General features: G+C 43.5%; 1 protein-coding gene across 1 annotated transcript in view; it reads left to right on the top strand.

Moving 5' to 3' along the window:
* The first annotated feature begins 4,099 nt into the window (after positions 1–4,099).
* Positions 4,100–22,261, top strand: part of Pappa (pappalysin 1) — a 235,453-nt gene continuing 217,291 nt past the window's right edge. Inside the window, exon 1 of the mRNA XM_050121835.1 lies at positions 4,100–4,505. Coding sequence (XP_049977792.1) covers positions 4,100–4,505 — 406 coding nt within the window. The remainder of the gene's footprint in view (positions 4,506–22,261) is intronic.

The following is a 22,261-nucleotide window of genomic DNA, read 5'->3' as shown; positions in this document are numbered from 1 at the left end:
TCCAAGCTGGGGCGGGGTTGTATGGCTAGTGAAGAATCTCTGGTCAGGTGACGAACTAACCCTTGGAAGTTCTTACCCTTCACACTTCCTAATCTTGTCAGAAAGACATAAACAGGACACCAAGAACAATGCAAGATCCTATCTCACAGGTTCTCCAAGAAGACAATGCTGCTGCAGGGAACTTCAAGATGAGAGTAATTTACTATCTCAGAGTAAGATGGTAGTGTGCTGGACGGGGAGGAAAGCCATCAGGGAACTCCAAGGTGAGAATAATTTACTATCTCAGAGTAAGATGGTAGTGTGCTGGATGGGGAGGAAAGCCATCAGGGAAGTCCAGTGGGCCGTTAGATGTATATCTGCAGAAAAGAAAAGGTCCTTTACTGAGCACCTACTATGTCAAAACAGACCAATTTAATCTTCATGATAGCATCATAGTTCTGTTACTGAAACTCAGAAAACTTAACAACTTCCTGAGAACCCAGGTCATGAGGATGCTGAAACCAGTACTTTCAGCCACGATTTACCCAGTCCCCACCAAAATCTCCAAGATACCACACCCATGTTGATCTAACTTCCAATAGAAACTTATACCCTCCTGGGCAACCTATAGTGCTTTCAGTTATTTCCAGATTAAATGCATGGTGAGGATTCGTGTCCCAAGGATTGAATGGACAGCACAAAGGGGGGTTTAGTACCAAAACTTGCCCTAGAAATGTAAGAGAGACCCTAAGGAGGAGGTGGGGTTTGGTGGGTATGAACTGACAGGAATAGCACAGTGCTGGCGTGGCTGGCATGTGGAAAGCGCTGGGTTCAGTTGTTAGTACTAAAAGAGGGGGAAAAAGTGGAAAGAGAAAATGGGGGGGGGGGGAATCCACAAGAGACTGAGTGATGAAGAAAACTGATGAGGGCAGTGCATGAAGAAACACTATTTTAAAAGTCAGGAAACACAAAGGACAAGTATACATGGTCAGTTCGAGTGGCCTATAACCCATAGTTTGCAATTCATCTATTTCTATGCAACTCACACTTTTAAAAAAAGTAACTGTGTATGCACATAAAGAGTAAGCATAGCCAAAAGAGAGGTGAAATAAATAACAATTGTATGTTTGAAAATTTTATTTTATTCATTCATTCATTCATTGATTCATTTATTTTTATGTATCTATTTGTTGGGCTGTGAGTACATCCCACAGCTTATGTGACACTAAGTTGAAAGTGCTGCGTCTCTCCATGTGGGTCCTAGGAATCGAACTCCCATCACCAGACTTGGCAGCAAGCACCTTTACCCAATGTGCCATCCAGTTGGCCAATAGTTGTATGTTTAGGAATATGTAAGTAAAAGGTTTTTCCAAACATTCCCAACGCATTTAGGAACTGAAGACAAGAAGCAAAATAACCTATGATATCTATTCCTTCATTTTTGCTCACTGTCAGAAAGGGGAAATAATTTGACCTGCTCTAGTTTTTTTTAGCTGTTTGTATTTCATAACCCAAGGGGCACTTTGGAAATGAGAAGAATGCATGGTGCTTACACACAAACTCTGTAGTTCCAGAAGTGCTGTCCTCACAATGAGCTTCTTATAAAGGTAGCAGAACAGAAGGGTACAGTTAAATGACTTTCAGGAGGACAAGGTGCAGACGTCACACCTTGTAAGCCGATGAGCCTCGAATTCTTATTTCTGCTTGGAGAATGGATGAAATTTGAATGTATACAAATAAAGAAAACTACTCTACACAATGGTCTAAATGTCCCCTGGGAACACAGTCTTCAAATATCTAATTACCACAATTGAATTGATTAGTAGTCAGGTTCTAAAGGCCATTGGGGAGGGGGAGAGTGAATGACAAAATTTATGTATTTCATCCTCATCTTTTTTCTTCTATTAAAGACAGCCTTTTGGCTTATCCAGGTGGCTCAAAGTTACAGAAGGTAAGAGATTTGCCTAAGGAAATTTTTTCTCTGTGGCATTGTGCATACTAATTTTTTTCTTTCCTTTCAGTCTCTAAAAAATGTAGGATGTAAGGTGAGCTTCACTTTTTAAGTGCAGAAACTGAGCTCCAGAGCTCTTAGCCTAAGACTATATAGCTAGTTCTTCCGTGACCAAGAGGACACAAATCTGGGATAGCTGGTTTACAGAACAGTGCCATGATCCCTGCACACCACATTCTTTTATGGAGGGGACATCTGAGTCATCGCTCATCTTACAAATCTTTATCCTTTTACCAGGCATATTCTCCAATGGTCCCCTTCCTCCCTGTAGCATGAAGCAATGGTCCCAGCTCTCAGGAAGAATGTGGAACAGCCCTCAGCTCAGGGGAACCACAAGAAAGCAAGTCACAAATTGGTAGCATCAACTTCACTTTGGTTTTCACCATAAATTCTACCTGTAATGAAGTCTTTTTATCTGGATGTTATTTGGACAGACTGGCAAAGAACTAATAATTTCTAATCCAACACAGCTAACTCATTTTGACTTATTACAGTTTTGCCATAAGGGGGAGCCTTTGAGTTCCATAAGGGGCGGGGGAGAAATATACATACATATATATACACATATATATATAAATATATATACATATATATAAATATATTATTACATACATGTTTCAGTTCAAAGCATAAGAGACACAAGCTGCAAACAGCCAGTTTCGTACCTGTGTGTTGGGATAGCTTAGGGAAACTAGGAATTTTTTTTTTGTTTGAAATTGCATACATTCAATTTTCCTCTCTTTTATATACAACAAAAAAATGATGTCTAACAACCACCTGAGTGCTTTAAGAATATTCAGAAGCACTGAAGGGGCCCAGCACCGGCTCACAGCTTCTACAAGGTACACAGATGCTCCGAAAATGTTTCTTATCTGATGTTCTGCTGAATCTAGGAGACTTTGGAAAATGGGTTTCATTAGCTTAAGTCTGAAGGTAGCTGTACTGGGGGCTCGGGAAAGAAACCACTCACCGCAGTATAACTTTAAGGAAATTTAGGGAGGGAGAAAAAGAAAAGCAGAAGAAACAGGAAAAGCAAGAGAAAGCAAGGAAGAGGGGAATGGAGGGGGTGAAGGAAGGGGAATAGAGGGCAAATGATAGAAAAGGGGATGGGAGGAAGAGAAAGATGGAGAGACTGTGAAAAGGAACCCGAAAATCAAGTTCCAACGTTCTGTGTGTTATAGAAAAGGGAGAGATGTAACAGCAAAGGACAAATAGGACCGTTCTCTCTCCCACCACGAGGCAAAATAAAAATAAAAATAAGGAGCGGGAGTGAAGGGGGAGCAAAGCAAAACAAAACCAAACCAAGAATGTGTGTTTTGAGCAGGAATGAGGAAAGCAAGGAGGATCGTAAGGGGGTGTGTACAGAATTCCATTAAATTGATACTTTAAGATTGTCTTCTTTTTAAAAAAGAAAGAAAGAAAGAAAAAGAAGAGGGGGTGGAGAAGCTGGAGCGAAGGAAAGGAGAGAAGCGGCAAAGTAGAGGAAGGCTGGATGGCTTGGCCTCTCCATACCGATTGATTGGTCATGATCCCCGCAGTTTGAACAGGGACTCATTCAATTGGGAAGGTGGAGTGCTGGCGAACAGATTAGCACACGCTTGTTTACTCATCTTCTAAGGGATTTTTCCCCCTCTTTCCTTTCATTTCGTGAAGGAGGGAGGGGAGGGGACGGGGGGGGGGAAGGGGGCTGTGGCTTGTGTTATAAAGGACGCAAAAAATAAATAAATGAGAGCATCTTGGGGGGAGGGAGGGAATTCAGCCGACCAGTGTGTTAGAGGAGATTTTTTTGGAAGAGCGAGAAATATATAAAATAAAATGAAATAAAACAAGGAGGAAGGCATCCAGCTGTTAGAGGGGGGGGATAAGGCAGATAAAGGAGCGAGGAGAGAAATTAATTGCAAACCAGGAGGAGTTGGACTGTATTTTTGAAAGGTGGGGGGAGTGAAGCACACACCTTGAGGAGGAAAGCAAGAAAGAAAAGAAAAAAGCAAGTGAAAGGGGGGGGCTAGCCCGAGAAGGGGGACAAAGTCAAGGCGCGAGCGGCTCCCAAAGCTGGCAGCTCCGGGCGGCGGTGCAGGGGCGCAGGGGGGGCGGGGGGGACCGTCGGACATGCGGCTCTGGAGTTGGGTGCTGCGCCTGGGGCTGCTGAGCGCCGCGCTGGGCTGCGGGCTGGCCGAGCGCCCCCGCCGGGCCCGAAGAGACCCTCGGGCTGTGCGCACCCCGCGCCCCGCCACCAGCCCGGCCACCTGCGCCACCCGGGCGGCCCGCGGTCGCCGCTCCTCGCCGCCGCCGCCTCCGGGCGGTGCCTGGGAAGCCGTGCGCGTCCCCCGGCGGCGGCAGCAGCGGGCGGCGAGGGGCGCCGAGGAGCCGAGCCCGCCGAGCCGGGCGCTCTATTTCAGCGGGAGAGGGGAGCAGCTGCGCCTCCGGGCCGATCTGGAGCTGCCCCGCGACGCCTTCACACTGCAAGTGTGGCTGCGAGCGGAGGGGGGCCAGAAGTCTCCAGCCGTGATCGCAGGTAAGGCGAAAGGGGTTACTCCCTTCGACAGACCACCCCGATGGTCCCCGCGGGGCCCTCGGGGCCGCGCGGATGTGTGGGGTGCAGGAGGGCGGGTGGGTCTCCGGGAGCCGCCCCTGGAGCGACGCAGAAAAGGTAGAGGTGAGGTTTGAGACTTGCTTTAGCCCATCTGCGGAATGGCCACACTGAGAAAGGATGCTGCCTGGCCTCGCGGGAGCTGCGTTTGGGAGTTCCGTGCCTTTGGAAGCCCACAAGCTAGGGATGGCTAGTCCCCAGAGAACCCAGAACACTTAGTCTGTGTTCGGGATGTGCGGACAGACTCCGTTTCGGTATGGGAGGAAGGGGAACATGACCCAGTTGGGTTTTATATGAAAGGAGTTGAAGGGACCGTTCATTTCCCTTTACTTTTTCATGGAAGTGATTCTTCTTTAGTCTGGTTATCGTGCAAGTCGGCAAGGACCAAGTTGTTGTGACTGACAGATTTAGAACTCCTAGAAGTACCCCCAAAGTTGCTCTCTGACCGAAGCTTGCCTCTGGGATCCACCCCCCTCCCATCACTATAGCCACCCACACTGCCATTCTGGGTCTTTGGTTTTAAAACTGGTTGCCTATCATTCGCTACTGGGGCAGACCTCCTTAGCGCATACTCTGCCAGTCTTCCCCAGACACAGCTGAGAATTGGGACGCTTTTCTCTTTGGGGACTGTTATGAGCCCGTAGTGAATTTAAGTTCTCCCTCTCTCCCCTTCGCTGTTCAACAGCAAAGCCCATAGTGAAACCGGACACTTCACGAGGGCTGCAAACCTTCCAAACGCCTCAACATCCATTTTCCCTTCGAAACGAATCTGTGGAAATGCCTTTAATAAAAAGAGGGGTGGTGGAGGGGGGCGACGCTGGAGGAGAGAAGCAAAGTTTTGCCTCTTCTGTCTGGGAGATTCCCTCACTGCATAAACAACCTTGCCTGTCCTGGGCGGTCTTAAAACGAGAGTGGGGGATCCCCCTTCGCCTTAGCGAGCGGCAGAGGTTTTCCGGATGGTACCTCTTACCGCTTACACACCGCTCTCTGGCAGTCTGTAGCTGTTTTGCCTTGGCTTCGACCTTCCCTAACACTGCTCTGAGTCTCCTATTTACACAAAGTCGCCTTTCGGGGATCCAAACTCTGCTATCAAGACAATAAAATGTGTCCTCAAAGCTCCCTCTTTCCAGCTACCAAAAGAGAGCGAGAACGACTCCCCACACACACAACTGACGTCATCGCTAGCCCTCCCTCCCCCGAAAAGGAGAGGGAAACCGAGCTCATTCACTTTCAGCTTCCAAATCCTCGTCAGTCAGAGGAGGGTACAATATTTAACCGGGGAGAGAAGCTTCAAAATATGAAGATGATGATGACAGTGTAGGATTCTCTCTCTCTCTCTCTCTCTCTCTCTCTCTCTCTCTCTCTCTCTCTCTCTCTCTCTCTGTGTGTGTGTGTGTTTCGCTTTCAAAACACAAGCAGTCTGCTGCTTGGAAGTGTTTAAGAAAACGGTAGATCTGGCTTTGCTGGTCTTTATTTGTGATGTCAGTGAATCGGAAGGAATCCCCCAGAGAGGAAAGCCCGGGTTACACAGATAGTGGGTGCATTTCATATATACATATATGCAAATCTGTGTCTCCAGGGGTTGCATGGAAGACTGCCTTCTAAGTGTCGAACTCAGACCAAGGTCTCTCGTTCTCTGGAAGATGCAATCCACTCTCACAATGATTGTTTCAGTAAAATACTTTAATTGGATTGGGGATGTTAGGTTATTATTGCCCATATAAAATGCCTGGTTCATTTTATGTGTGAAAATAGCATTTCTCACAAAACAGGAGGGGAAAAAAAAAACCACAGTAAGTAGGTAAATAAATAAATAAATAAATGGCTGCCGTGGGGCCCCAGAAAGCCAAGGAGCTTTTCTCTAGAGAATTCTGGTGGATTCCCCCCTCCCCTAGTTGAGCAGGAGCCAGATTTGGCGGTGTGTAAACACCTGGCAGGGAGCCAGAAAAGACTTATTCTGCCTTATCCTCCACACGGAGCATACTGTGGGACTACAGAGAACCTGCTTCTCCTAGAATTAAAAACAAACAAACAGAGGGAATTCTTTTTTTCTAAAAGTACTTGTTTGGTTTTCTGCTGTGCGATTAAATTCAGGCTGGAAGAGAGAGGATCCAAAGTGGGTGTCCGTGTGCATCCTCAGGCTGGCTACAGCGACCTCGGGTGCCCGGCTGGCTGCCTGACCTCTGTCTGGGCGTCACCACTTTCACAGGAATCCCTTGTCACCTATCTCCAGAGCAGTCATCGCTCAGCAGGGTTTGCAACTGCTATTTTGGGCCCAGGGCTGCTGCCTCTCTGTCAGGCCAGCCGGCCTTACATCACTAGTCTGCACGATTCAATTGGGTTTCTTAAAGGTCTAATTTTACGGTGTTGTTAACCGGTTCTGTCGTCTGGCAGAGGCAGGCCGAGCCTCTCCTGGTAGGCGGGTGTGCTCCCAGATCAGCCTGCCCCTGGTGCTATTTCTGCCAGGGTTCAAACTTCACTTCACGGACACTGGTTCAAACCGGCGCTGAGAGAGGCAGAGGGAAAGAGCAGGGTGCTTCTTGAAGCACAGCAAGCATGCCTTTTATTTGTCTAAAAGGAAAGTGAACACACACACAGAGACAGTATTGCAGCCCATGCAGGAAAATACAAAACAACAACTAGAAAGTGCCACGGTGCCAGACTCTCCTGCCAAAGCTGAAAGATACTTTAAGAACTGAAGTGCCCTTTAAGGCTGCTATGAGCAGGGTCCTTAGAGGCTATACACCAATTATCATTTAGCTTAATAGGAAGAGATGCAGAGAAGGTCAAAGGGTATGCTGGATGGCAGAGTTCAGTGTCAGCAACTAGGACTTAACCCCTGACACTACCATTTCTAGACATCTAACTACCTGGTAGAGAAAAGAATCTCATAAATAGCCACTTCTCCCCACGCACAGACCCGCCATCCAGATGTTGCACTGTTGTTCGTGTTGGGGGTTGTGTGTGTGTGTGATCTTGCAGATGATATCTTTGCTTTTGTACCACACCTGACAGATCCAGACCCCTGCCTCCATCCCTAACCAACCCCAGCCATGTCCCACCAGCCCTATAATCTAAAAGGAACAGAAAACAGTAGACTCAGCTTGCTCCATGAAGTAGAGACCCCGAGTGCAGTTAATCTTATTAAAGTTCCTCCTGACCCATTAGATAAGTGAAAAGTGGACCCCAGGAGTGCCTCACTCTTCCTCTTTCACCCTCCTAGCACCCCTCCTGAATTAGTGATTCAGAGTTCCAGCTCAGGAAAAAGAAATAGCTCTAACCCTGTGCCCACCCAGCACCTCTGCTGGAAGGTCCTTTTGTTTGTTGTAAGCATTAGAATGAATTTTGCTGGCTGCTCTTAAGAAGCCTTTTCTTCCTCTTCTGTAGGTTGTTTTTTTACTTTTCATCCAGCCCTTCAAAAACTCAGAGGCTTCATTTGAGGTTCACACTTGTTCATAATTCTCTGTTTAATATCTGTAACTTCACGTGGGACGCAGAATATTGCACTGGTCACAAGGAAGCATCGGTAGCCAGGTTACCTCTCTCCTGGTCCAGCTATGACCTTGAGCAAGCTGGCTGGCTCCCCTGGCTCCAGCTTCCTTCTCCACAATGTAATGGTGCTGCAAGCACTTGAGTCACAGTAGGCTGTGCAATGGTGCCTGAGCTCAAGGGTGTAAAGTATCCAGAACTGGCCTTGGGACTTAGTGGGTGTGCGACAAAGATTTCTTTTAGTAGACAGGACTTTTCAAAGATCATGGGCTTTCTGGGCTGAGGACACTGAGGATACTGAAGCACCTACTCTTCCAAGCAGAGCACTTCAAGCTTGCTTTACGCCTGAGCATTCCATTCTCCCAACCACCTTGTGAGGTGGACATTGACATACACACACACACACACACACACACACACACACACACACACACACACAAAATAGTCAGTTTGTCTTGAAGAGTTAAAGGTATTTGGACCAAAGTTCCACATCCCCTGAGTAGAAAGTCTACCCAAGAAGGCAATTCCACAGTGTTTGGCTCCTCTGCTGTTTGGAGGGCAGGAAAAGAGATCGTGTGGCTGCAGAATGTTGTCCTCCTCTTACACGCCTACGTACAAAGCCATGGTTTTCCAGATCAGGGAGTGAGAAATGGAGAGAGCTCACCTGAAGATTGGATTGGGCCTGGTGATTCTGATTTTCTTTTCATATCCATCAGACTGACCCATGATCAATCACTCCAAAATATTTCCTCAGTAAACACATATTCATTTCTCCCAGTCTTCTTTCTTTCCTTTTCTAAAATATGGTTTTTTAATTTTTAAAAAAAATTTAAGTTAATTTACTTTTTACATACCAATCGTAGTTTTTAGATACCAATCCTAGTTTTCCCTCCTCTTCTCTCCTCTCCTCTCCTCTCCTCTCCTCTCCTCTCCTCTCCTCTCCTCTCCTCTCCTCTCCTCTCCTCTCCTCTCCTCTCTTCTCACTCTCCCCACCTTTCCAGCCTCCATCAGTTCCTCAAAGAGGGTAAAGCCTCCCCTGGGAAGTCAATTAAGTCTGTCCCATCACCTTTTTGAGGCAGGAGCAAGCCCACTCCCATGACTAGATTGAGTAAGGGGTCTCTCCATAGAGAATGGTCTCCATAAAGTCTGTTCCTTCATTAGGGTTAGAACCTGGTCCCACTCCGCATACTACAAAAGCCACACCATTGTCACCTGTATTCAGGGGTCTTCTTTTTGTCCTTTTCAAATTTCCCAGTTATCAGTCTGGAGTCAGTTAGCCCTTATGTTCTTCCTTCAAGTTCTCCCCGTCTGGTCATGGTAACCAGAGTTTGCAGGTGTACAGAGGGAAGGGTGAGGGGATACTAGTGTCTGAAGCAGAGAATGTCTCAGGACTTCAGTTCATTTCTGTGTGACCTTGGGTGAGTCCCTGAGCCTCTCCCAGTATCTGTACACACATCAGCTCACAGAATGTCCAGACTTTTGAGATGTCATCTCCTTCTTCGGCTCTCCAGGTCTTCAAACTCTTTCTAATTTTCTTATTATAGAAACATTCAGTTACATTTTGAAAAAGTAAGTACAAAAAATGTCTTAAACCCAAGTTCCCACAGCGTTGTTTCAACAGTGGTTATCAATACAGTGACAAAAATAATAGATATAACACAACCTAACTTAAAGGTGCTTCGGTGTATATTTTTAACAGATTAGGATCTTTTAAAATATGTGCTAACAATACATTAATCACACCTAACACAATTTCAGATCCTTCCTTACCAGTCCCTTCCATTCAAATACTTTGTAAAGGAGGAATATGGTTTTCTCCCCTAAAGAATTGTATTGTAGAATGATGTGAGTTAAGCAGAGCAGAGTTTGGGAAGGAAGTAAATGAAGTATGATCGAAGCCTCTAATGTCTTTCCAGAGGCTGCCTAAAGTTGTGGGGACATGGTATAAAGCTTTCATGTCATCCCCGCCTCTTCTTTACATACTGAAAACAATGGACCCCAGACAGGAGCCATGGCGGTTGTGAAGTCCTAACATCAGAGGGCTGCAGTGAGGTCATGTGCTTGAGATGGCTTGCTGACTCCATCCGTACTGTCTACAGTGTGCACCATGAGAAAGGCACCTTTCTAGGAATGACCTTGACTGCACAAATCACATCTTCTCCTATCCATGCTGGCATAGAACACTGCTTCTGACCTCTGCTGAGAGCATCTCACCTGGTCCCCATGACAATCATGAGGTGGAGCTGTTTGGGACAATCCGGAGGGAACGGATGTGTGTTGGACAGGAGTCTTCTGCCTCAAGTAGACAAGAGTCCTTCCAGAGGAACGGGGGTGGGGCGGTGTTTTATGTCTTCTTATAGCCAATGCTGCCTTGAGAGATATCTCAAGATGAGAGTTTTTCAACTATCAGAAACACAGGTACTTTGTGGCTGGTGATTTGTGGCCACCATCCACTTTCCTTTCCTAGGTCTCTATGCTTCCTCTTCAAACCAAATGGCTGCGCAACTTACAGTTCTCAGCATTCTTGGACTCCCTTTGATTTCCTGACTCTTGTACCTGCTAGTTACTGGTGTTCAGTATCTCCAGCTTCACTTTTGCCATCTATAGTATCCAGCTAACACCAGTTCCTACAGCATAGAATTTTTCTAAAGATTAACTGGATCTCCATGTGGAAAATGCTTAGTAGTGGAGTCCAGATGACAGGTAACCCAACACTTTTCAATTTACTCTGATATTACTTGTGTTGACCCTTGCTGAACATTATTTCCAGTTCTTTCTGTTCCTTCTTTCTGAAATAATCACACAGAAATTGTATTAATTAAATCACTGCTTGGCTCATTAGCTCTAGGTTCTTATTGGCTAACTATTACATATTAATACTAGACATGTTTATCTCCTTTGTTAAGACCAAGAGTTCCCTTCCCCAACCTTGCCACTCAGAAGAGATTTATAACTTTCATTATAACACTAAAACAACAACAAAATTAACAGAGCAAAAGTGAAAATAAAGCAAAAAAGGTAGTTGCTTCATGTCACAGAAGGAGTGTACTCAAAAGCAGAAAATCTAAGCAATGAAAATACGAGAGTAAGCACTCAACAGGTACTCTTGTGTATTCATGCTGTGTGCTGAGTATAGTTTTGAGTGTTGTAAACTCTCTTTGCCCTCAGGGAGTTTATATTCTCTGTTCTGGGGAGAGATGCTGACTAATTGTAAACAAGCATGCTGACATGGCGTCTAATGCCAGATAAATGTTAACTCAAAAAGATGATAGATGATAGATAGATAGATAGATAGATAGATAGATAGATAGATAGATAGATGTTGACACTAGCTATGTGGATGGATGCTGGAGGTGTAAGGCTTGAGTAGAATTATCAGGTGGCTTTCTTAAAAGAAACACTAGGTGTTGAAATAGGAGCGGCGGGGCTGCGTCCCCAACACCCTGGCCGCTTGGCTAGCTCATGCCTGAAATAACAACACACAAACTGTATTCATTTAAGAACTGCTTGGCCCATGAACTCTAGCCCTTACAGGCCAATTCTCGCATCTGGACTAGCCCATTTCTAATGATGTGTGTAAGCACCCCAAGGTGCGCTTACCGGGAAGATTCTAGCCTAAGTCCATCGTGGGTTGCAGCTGCCTGGGAGAGCTGAGCATGGCATCTCTGCTCCAGCAGAGCTGTCGGGTCTCTCCGGGAGCCGAGCAGAGTCTGACCTCACTTCCTCTTCCGCCCAGAATTCTATTCTGTTTACTCTTCCCATCTATGTTCCAAGCCATGAGGCCAAGCAGCTGGTTTATTATAACTTAACCAATGAAATCAACAGATTGATATATGACACTCCCACATCAACTAGGAAGGAGGTGGAGGAAAAGACTCGAGTCTATCTAAAGAAGAAAGCTGACAGAGGCCAATTCTGAAAGAAAGCTTGCTTTGTAACTTTAGCCATGATATTTTCCTTCTCTGGACCAACTTTTTCTTGTCTGTGGCATGAAATGTGTTATATAAGTTTATCACTGCCTTGGCCCTAAAGTCCTTCTAGTAGAGACCTTTTGCAGTCTTGTAATCCCAACCAAGGATATCCTCAGATAAAATTGTGAAGTTGGTAATAGCTCTGGTTTTCTTCCATTTTGGTTTATTTTCTTCCACTAGGTGGTGCCTGGGCTTGTTACCCTCAGGGGCAAAGTGCCTATATAATTTTTTTTTTTTTTTACTTCTGACAAGGACAATACTAATTCTCAGAAAAGAAAGACCCACTACTTTTTCTTGCTAAGGTTTCATTGACTTTTTCTTTGACAAATACTTTAATGAAATTCCAAAGTACTTTGTGCAGCAGGCCAAAATCACAGTGTTCGGATTTCAGTCAAAGACTAACTGGAGGCATTATTTGGTGAATGTCAGTACTTCCTAATAGCTGGAAGTCATCTCATTAATACTAGAAATAATTAGCATTGTCACAAATATTCCCACCATAAAAACCCGCGTTGGATTACTATAGAAAGAGAGAGCCACTTGTTGGTTCCGGTCGCTTAGCACTGATATAATCACATAGAAATTGTATTAATTAAATCCCTGCTTGGCCCATTAGCTCTAGCTTCTTATTGGCTAACTATTACATATTAATTTAACCCATTTATGTTAATCTGTGTATAGCCACGTGACTGTGGCTTATCGGCTAAATTTCTGGCGTCTGTCTCCTGCTCAGCTACATGGCATCTCACTGACTCTGTCTCCTTTCTCCCAGGATTCAGTTTAGTTTTCCCTGCCTAGCTAAGGTCTGCTCTGCTATAGGTCCAAATCAGTTTCTTTATTTATTAGTGGTAATCAGAGCATACAGAGGGGAATCCCACATCAGATGACTTTTCTGATAATTGTTTACTAAGTTATACAAGTTTCATAATTGTGTTTACTAGACAAAGGCCAATCTAGAAGAATTCCCAGGTAAAACACTCAGCTCCTGGCCTATTAGTCTTTGTTATCATGTACATCAGTGATTATTTTGTTCATTAAGAAATATTAAAATTCAGAGGCTAGGGTAAGAGTTTGTTTGGTAATGTCCTTGCCATGCACCCACAAGGATCAGCATTTGATCTCCAAAACCCACATTAAAAAGCAAGCCATAGTAAATGCTTGTCATCAGAGTGTTGGGAAGGTGAATATAGACTCTAGCCTGGAACTCGCTGACCTAAGAGATAAGACAAATCAATGAGTCCCAAATCTCAGCGAGAGGTTTGTACATGCCTAAAAAAAACAAGGCATGTACAAGTCCCAAGGATTGATAACTGATGTTGACCTCTGACTGCCTTACAAACATGCACACACACACGTGCATGTACACATGTACACATACACACAGGCAAAAACACATGCAAGCGTAGACCCGAGTTTGCATACACACACACACACTGAAACTCTGAGTTATAAAGCAACATTCTCTTGTGTTCTTTCAGAATATACAACATCAGCATCCCTAAAGTACATTTGTCCCTTCAATTCCCTTTTCTCCTTACTGTGTTCCGAATTCTCATTCCCACTACTTTTACTAAGTAAACAAGGGATAGAAAGTACGTGTATGCATGCCCTCCCTCTCTGTTGTGTATGTGTGTGTCTGTGTGTGTAGGAACTTGTGAGGGTAATCAGAAACTTTTGAGAGCCTTGTAAGGTACCAGGCTCCAACCCATTTGAGAAGTACAGCAACAAAAAAAAAATATGGAAAATCAAGGACATAGGTTGTCACAGAGTCCATAGAGCAAGTAATCTAAGAATTCAGGTAGAGTGGCACTGCTCTACCCCATGGTGAAGACGTTGCTCTTGTGTCTGCCCTGTATCCATCTTTTCTTGATTCCTCTTGCTCTGTGTAATAGGAGTGGCAGCAGAGCAGAATGAGACCAGATGGGCTTATGTAGAAAGGAATATTTTCCCAAATGAGGCCAGAGATCTTTTATGTACAGGTTGCTGAGGATGTAAAGAAAGATGTGACAACAAGCATTTGGGAAGAAGACAGCCCTGCTCAAGAGATGCAAGTCTCACAGTCAGAAACATAAGAAACAAACACACTGTAGTCAGTCTTATGAAGCCAAACCATGAAGTCCAAAGAATCAAGGTGTGTGAGTATCAAAAGGATGTGCCCAGCTCTTCACTTCAAGGATATGGAACTAAGATGCTGGTGAGATTGGGGGGTGGATGAGATCAGTGGTCTGGGCTGGAAGTACTGTCATCTATGTCGTGAGCCAGGAAAAAGAGCACACACACACACTTTCCGTACGTGGTAAGGTCTTAATTAGCACAGCTCTGCTGATGGCCATCTTCTAGCTCCAAATTCTATTCAATGTAGATTCACAGACCAACCCCAGGGGTGCACTGAAAATGAAAACACACACCACACTTTTGACATGTCCAAAATGGAATCATTTCTCCTTCAATACTCTTGCTGAATGTTAGCAACTCCTGGTACACCATCCATCCCTCAGTCACCAATTCATCGATCCCACTTTGTAACATGTTGATTAGCAACTGCTCTTCATTTAGGTCATACCTCTTAGCATTGAAATGCCTGCTTTTCTGAGCCCTAACGCATTTACCACCTCCAGACTATCTACAACACTGGATTACCAGACTATTCTACCACTAAAAAAGAAAATCTGAGTCTGTCCCCCCTAGTTAAAGATCCTCAGTGGCAACTGAATTATTCAAAGTTCCTTTAAATGCTGCAGGCTTTTTTTTTTACTACATCACTGTTTTTACTTATTGAATATTACTGTGTGCAGTTTTACATCATGCTCAAGACTGTGCAGCCTCCTGCCCTTTTCAACGTGGAACTTGTTTCTCGCACCTCTTACTCCTTTCTCCATTATACCTTATGCCTGGACTTCATCACACTTAATTATGTGCACATTTGGAATCATGTCAATCTCGGTTTCTCTCCTCCCTAGCATTCAAAGGAGCTCATATGGTCTTGTGTTTTGTTTTATGTAATGAATAGATAGACGGAGATGAGGACCAGCCTAATATCTATTGACTAGGGGAGAAAGGTCCAGGAATGTCCCAGGCACGGTGCATTACGTAACCCAAGCACATGACCTGTGTGTGCGTCACAGTTAGAAACATTACACAGTGGTTAATTCCATTTCCCCTTGAGCAGGGAGGTCAGAAGGAAAAAGAAATTTGGTCTTCCAAAACAGAAAGAGGGGGAGCGATGGGTTCATGGGCTCCTCTGCTCATATGGTAACTTGTCTAATCCAAGCCACATTTTGGTTTTCAGCGTCCCATTGCCAGTCCCTGGTCTGTTTGCAAATTACTTGTTTTTTGCCTTCCTTGTAGCAAACAACCCTCAACTTTACACTTAGATCTCCCCATCCTTCCCCTCCTCAGTACCTTCCTGAGCCGTCACAGTTCTGTGAGTTCTATCTGTTGCTCAGGTTTGCATCCCTTTCCCTCCTTTCCATCTGCTGCCCTTGATCGCGGGAGACCTTGAAGTCCAACCTCAGGGTTTAGGATTCTCTGTCCACTGTTTATATACCTTTGGGGGGAGTGCACATTTTCGTAGCAGCACCTGCAGTCAAAGCAACCAGCTTCTAAAGAGCACTTACTGTGTACTGGTAATGTACTGACAGTGACCTTCTGTACCCTCTGAAGTTGTGGCAAGTAGCTGCATGCCTCACCAAAGAACCCTCTGCTGATGGGTAGTAAAGCTGGAATCCAAAGTCCATCTTCTCTCTCTCTTCATTCAAGCTGGTCGTGTAGCTTAGAACACCACCTGTATTCAGTCAGACTATTCTGAGAGGATGACTATCTGGATGACTGCATGAGAACAATAGTGCCCCCAGTGGCCAGGGCGAGTACTTAAAGAACAGAGACTGAAAAAGAAGAAAAAAGAGAATATTGGCAAGAAGAAAAAAAAGCAGGAGAGATTTGAAAGAAAATAATGAGACTTCAAAAATATTGGCTTAATAATATATTTAATGTATTATTTGTAGGTAATGTTTTTATCAGAAAGACAGTTCCAATAGAATGACCCCCCACCTTTAAGTAGTCTACTGGGAGAAATAAAATTATTTCATAAATGCTGTTTTTATCACGTGTAAGGCATGTTTTCCCAGAATCCTTAGGGAAGATGCTTTTGATCTTTTGATGAGCACCCTGATGCATTTTGAGTTTAACTGAAGCGTGCAGGAGGCCTTGGTGCCTGAACTATAGAACCTGAAATTTCAGTGGAAGATTAATTCTGGAGATACAAAGCTGACTTGTCCTAGATACTTTTGTGAAGTTCAATAACAAGTGAGAATTTTGGGGAGAGGTAAAGTTTTCTTCCTCCCATATCTCTGGCCATCCATCCTTATATTTAACAGCCCATTACCATCCTTATATTTAACAGGCATTATTGAGCAATGTTTGAGTGGTGTCTGTTAACCAAGGAGATGGAAACTGAAAAGAGGGGCAGGGTACAGTTCCATCCCCTGAGGACTTCCTGGTCCTTGTAGCAGAAGTCAAGTGGTAAACAGACCCTTGATATCAAGGCAGTTACTAGAGGCCCATGGAAGCAGCGGGAGAGAAGCCCTGTGCTGCAGAGCACCCATGTTTCTCATGGGGCAGAAAGGCGAGTGCTCTGAGGATTCAAATCCATAGATGGTCTCTTCCATCTGAGAGGATCAGGGCATCTGTCTGTAGCAGCATGCTTTTTCTTGCATACAATTATGTCAGCATATCATTTTCAACACATTCATGAAGATATTAATTAATGAGAATGACCCATATGACTTGATTCATGCCTCAACCATGGATGTTGACCCAGAGTTGTTCTTTGGAATACAGTGGGAGAAATAACTCTCATGCAGTTCCCTAAGCTCAGACAGTCCATTATGTTCCCCTATGTGCTATTTACCATGCTGCATGCACTTGCCTAGCTACCTATTTCTCCCACTTGACTCTGGGTTCTTTAGTAGTAGACACCATTTCTGTTTTCATCTCTATAGAACTTCCATAATATAGAATGGATATATTGGTGCATGCTCAATAAACTTTGTTAAATGAATGAATGAATTTGAGATTGATCTAAAGAAAGGATAATATAAAGGTGATTGAAAGAAGATACTAGAAGGCTTAGTGCTTTGAGAGTTGATATCGCAGACTTCAGGAAATTCCAGATCGTGAAAGCAAATATACCATGGAAAGCAATGACTGTTACAGACAGCCCTGGGTTCTGAGCTGTTGAAATGTCCGTTGCTATTGCCTTTTCTATCTCTTGGTCTCCATTCATTCCAAGCAGCCAGTGTACACTATCTGTTCATTTTCCGTGTTTTCCTCATGGTTCTCTCTAAGCCTTTCCAGCTCATCCAGTTCTAATTTATGAGGTGCATGACTGCTTTTCTCACAACTTTCCCCTGTGCCTAAACAACCTTTTCTTCATTTGAAACTCATCCTGACTGCCATTCCCAAGGACTATGCCCAATGATTTGGATATTACATGGCTCAACAATTACTTTTAAGTGGATACCTTGATAGAAAAATAATGCAAATTTCCAAAATACATAATCCAGGTTCTTTGGCACATAGATGGAGAACTTGCTGTTGTAAGATGGGAAAGAACTCACCACAACATCCAAGTCATATTAGAGACAGAGTAAAACTGGTCCCTAGTTCCCTTGCCCATTCCCTTTTTAATCTTAATGTCTTAGGATTTGAACCCAAGATGCTCGAATTTAGATTAAAAAGAATTCAGATAATCAAAACCTATAATTAGATATGACTCTAACTGTCCTCTTAACCTAGGAAGCCTGAAGCCCAAAGAGAACAAAGATTAGGTTCTACATTTGATAGTGATGCAGTGACCACTCAGAACTGTCTCAAATAATCTCTGCATGTCTCTCTAGGTCAACAAAATCATAGCATGAGTTCAATATTGTTAGATATAATCATGGATAATACAGAGCAAATCTCTGCCCTCGTGGACTTTGTGTTCTCAGGAGAAGTGAAGGAAATAACCTAGTAAGCAATAATTAGCACTTAGAACTTGATTATGACAGTCATGATTAGAAAATAAAAATATTGGGGGCTGAAGAGATTGCTTAGTGGTTAACACCATAGACTGGTCTTTCCACAGACTAAGCATCCACATAGCAGCCAGCTCACAACTGTCTTTTGTACTAAGTCTTTCTGCCTGCACAGTGCCCTGGCTGTACTGTGGGCTGACCAAGTGGAAGTGACTGTGTAGCGTGTGTAGGGAATGTACAAGGTACATAGGCTGTGTAGGCTACAGAAAAAGCAAAAAGAAAAGAGAAAGAAAGTATAAATAGCAAGCTTTGAAGAATGATTACCACAGAGAAACACTGGCTCATAGGTCAAGCTGAAACTTGCATGAAAGAGGAGAAAGACCAAGTGACAAGTGTCAGAGACAGAATCAGAAATGTGAACAGACTACAGCCAGAAAAGGTGAGCACAGAGACAGATGTGGATATATAGAGTTGAGAATAGTCCAAATCATGAGGTGTGGATATTAATATACATGTATGAGGAAATAAATAGATAATTTCAATCACTGACCTAGAAAGGTCTACTAAGAAGGGGACTGGATACCATGATGGTAATGTAGTGGTCTCAGTCTCAACATTATCGTGGATGAAGTGAGTGCTGAAATGTTTTTTTCACAATTTAGAATTTTGATGAATATCATTTTTTGAATACCATTTGTAGGTTAAATACACTGTTTTCTTTCATTTTTAGACCAATGGGGGAAAAGATGGGCTTTTTCATTTGATTTCAAAAAAATTTGAAGATATTTATGGATCTCAAGTTTTTTTTGTCAAAATTTGTGATTGTACATACTTTTTTGGAGTCAAAAGTTTCCATCAACCTCAAGGAATGCCTTAAATGCTGAGAGCCATCAGAGAGCCTGCCAGTCTGTTGCCCAAAGGCTGCTCCGACATGTGCACACACATGCATGCACGCCTGCGCGCGCGCGCGCGCACACACACACACACACACACATGAGAGTCTGAACACTGTAGAGAAACTGTAGAAAGGAGACTGTTGACACTGAGTTGTCACAACAGTCTGAGGAATTGCACTTTCCGTCCCCTGCACCCAAGTTGGAGTAAATAGAATTTGGGCCTTTATTCCTCTGAGGAGGAATTAGTGTATTCCTTAGAAATATAATCTACAACTTTGTTTGTTCAAACTCTGCTTTCTGGGTTTCTCTGAGCTTTTAAGTAGGCAAAGTCACTTCCATTGATGTCTGAAATGCTCCTGCTGCTATTTTCGCTTTGGATCTTATATATTAATTTAGTCTAGCCAATTCTATGCCTCTATCAACTCTTAAGCTCTTCCTACCAGTTCCCCATCATGCCTTCTTTCATTTCATCCTTCCATCCTTCCTTTCATGGGTCTGTGTGGTCTTTCATTTACCAAGCTTTGGCTAAGGAATGGGCATGAGTTAGAAGTTATAGTTGTTATGCTACTGTGAATTCCTTTTAAAAAAAATTAAAAATTCTCCAAAACGTTCCACTGAACCTTGTACTTCCATAAAATACATCTTGAAAACAACTCACGTCAGAATTAAAGTATGCTGTCTGCGCAGCTCTGTAATAGGAAGTACTTCATGTATGTTGTCTGCACAGCTCTGTATTAGGAAGTACTTCATGTATGCTGTCTGCAGAGCTCTGTATTAGGAAGTACTTCATGTATGCTGTCTGCAGAGCTCTGTAATAGGAAGTACTTCATGTATGCTGTCTGCACAGCTCTGTAATAGGAAGTACTTCATGTATGCTGTCTGTACAGCTCTGTACTTTATGCAGCTTTTGGAGTCTGAAACTGCACTGTACTGTCAGGCATGTTATTTCATTGTTATTGTTGTTACTATTATTACTATTATTATTATTATCAACACCAATATTTTGGTCGATCCTCCTTTTGATCTTCAGGTCAGCAGATGGTGGAAAACCGATAAAGTATAGGACTAGAACCTCACTAGCAGGGAAACCGTCTTCTTATGTAGAGCCAAGGCAAACAACTGTCAATAACTTGATTCCTGAGACCTTTGTTGTCCACAGCCTCCCAAACTCCACCCCACTCAGAAACTGAGTATCTATGACCTCTGAGTATCCCTGAAAATAGGAAGCATCAAGAAGCCCTCATGGTGTGAAGTTGTTGGCATTTCTGAAGCATTTTCAACATGCACCTATCATATTCCAATTTGCCTTGTGAAACAAGCATTCTCATTTAATACAGTGAGGTCTTTGTATTCTCAACAACAAACACATGGTTGTAAGGCTTGGGGCACAACCTGCCTTTTTCTGTAACTCTCACCACTGCCTCTACTCTTCTCTACATTACAAAGTTCTGTGTCAGCAGCAAGATCTGTTTACAAACAAAGGCTCTGAGAGGACAGTATCAGCAACTTAAACAAGACTCCAGAACAAAATAAAACAAAGGAAGATACCCTTGATCCCATTCTTGTGGCTCCTGAGCACCCACTGTAGCCCTCCTCAAAGGAATCCCATCTTTCCATCTGTCTGCATGTCTTACTTCCTCTGACACCTTCCACATAGGCAGTAAAACCATGAAAAGTCTAGGCTAAGAATTGAGCAGATGCTGGTCTGAATATTTTGGAGAGCTGGGCGATGAAATGCAGACAGAGATCTGTTTGCCATGGTAAAAACAAACTTAAACCATGCAGTTTACATCTGACTACCTGAAGCAGAAGCTGGCAGAAGAAGGGTCATGATTTGGGTAGGTACAATAGTTCTATGAAAAACAAGTCTCTCTCAGGTCCTAAGCAACCAAGGGAATGATTTATCCACTCTCTTGGACTCAAGTCTGCTGTGGCTCCCTCTTACTTATTCATCGTAATGAAAATAGCTGAAATATGTAATATGCAATGTAAGATAAACCGTTTTAAGTATTTTGTCTGTGCATTACTCCTCACAAGGATCTCTGAAGTGGTAACAATAGCACCTCAGTTTGTCAAGTGAGGGATAAAGAATTTCAAGTGATTTCGTTGAAATGTACACCCACTCTATGATAGAATCACTTCCTCTGATTCAGTATTGCAAGCATACTCTATCACAGATGTCCTAAACCCATATCTGAATGCTCAGCATGGTGTCTAGACTTTATGTCCTACCAATAGCTGGTAGAGAAGCACATTGAGATGAGCAAACTTCAGCAACATGGAACTTCCTTGCGAGTGCTTTCCTGTGTACTATAGCATGCTCAGCAGCATCCCCAGCCCCTACTTGCTATGTTCAGAGCAAGTCCCACCTACTGTGCAGTTTTCATAACTAGAAATGGAAGTGTCCATTCCCAAACACCCTACAGACGGCAACATCTCTATCGCTTGACAATGACATACTTTCGATTCATCAGAATTGCCTGGTATTCTTGGAACACAAACTCCCATTTTGGTGTCTTTTTGTGATAACTTCTTCCTTGACCTTATGGTGTCCTTGGCTTTCTGTCCATCAGTCTTTTACATTCTATAGCTTATTGCACTCTCAGTCTATTTAAGCCAGACAGGAAATGTAATATCTGAGTGACTAATCTATTTATTTTTATGCTTTAAAAAATGTAAAACCTATACACAATTCCAAACTTTTGATTTAAGCTCCCCAAAGAATTCCACAGGAACCTTAAATTTAAAATTTTAATCTATTTCACATATCTGACAGATGTTTTATTGACTTTGTCATATGCCAAAAACCAAGTTGATCACTGAGGGTCTTAAGTCAAAGGAGATATACCTGTGTAGATGGATTGGCTGAGCCTGAATGGGGCTTAGATTAACTCTGCATCCTCCTACAGTGTAAAAGACAGGAATCCAAGAGAACTGAAATTCAACCCTTTGACTTGCTACCAGGATCAAAGATGATCTAGTAATTCTCCATCCGGTGGAGCATAATACCAATTTTGAATCCCCGGTAAGAGTCTAAATGTCTCTTATGTCTTTTTACAAAGCCTTAATGAACTTGTTTTGAGTTTAGCCATAACTAAAAATTTTGTAATAGATGTCAAACAAGAGAAAATCTTCATCCAGTTAGGAATCCCAACAGTGCTCTCCAGCCTCAGCATCCAGTTAGGAATTCCACCAGTGCTCTCCAGCATCAGCATCCAGTTAGGAATCCCACCAGTGCTCTCCAGCCTCAGCACACAGTTAGGAATCCCACCAGTGCTCTCCAGCATGATCATCCAGTTAGGAATCCC

The sequence above is a fragment of the Alexandromys fortis genome, unplaced genomic scaffold (genome assembly GCF_014885135.2).
Source record: "Alexandromys fortis isolate MF-2015 unplaced genomic scaffold, M_Fortis_MF-2015_v1.1 scaffold_183, whole genome shotgun sequence".
NCBI classification, from domain to species: Eukaryota; Metazoa; Chordata; class Mammalia; order Rodentia; family Cricetidae; genus Alexandromys; species Alexandromys fortis.
Note: the sequence above shows the minus strand (reverse complement) of the source record. Positions and strands in the feature narration are given on the sequence as shown.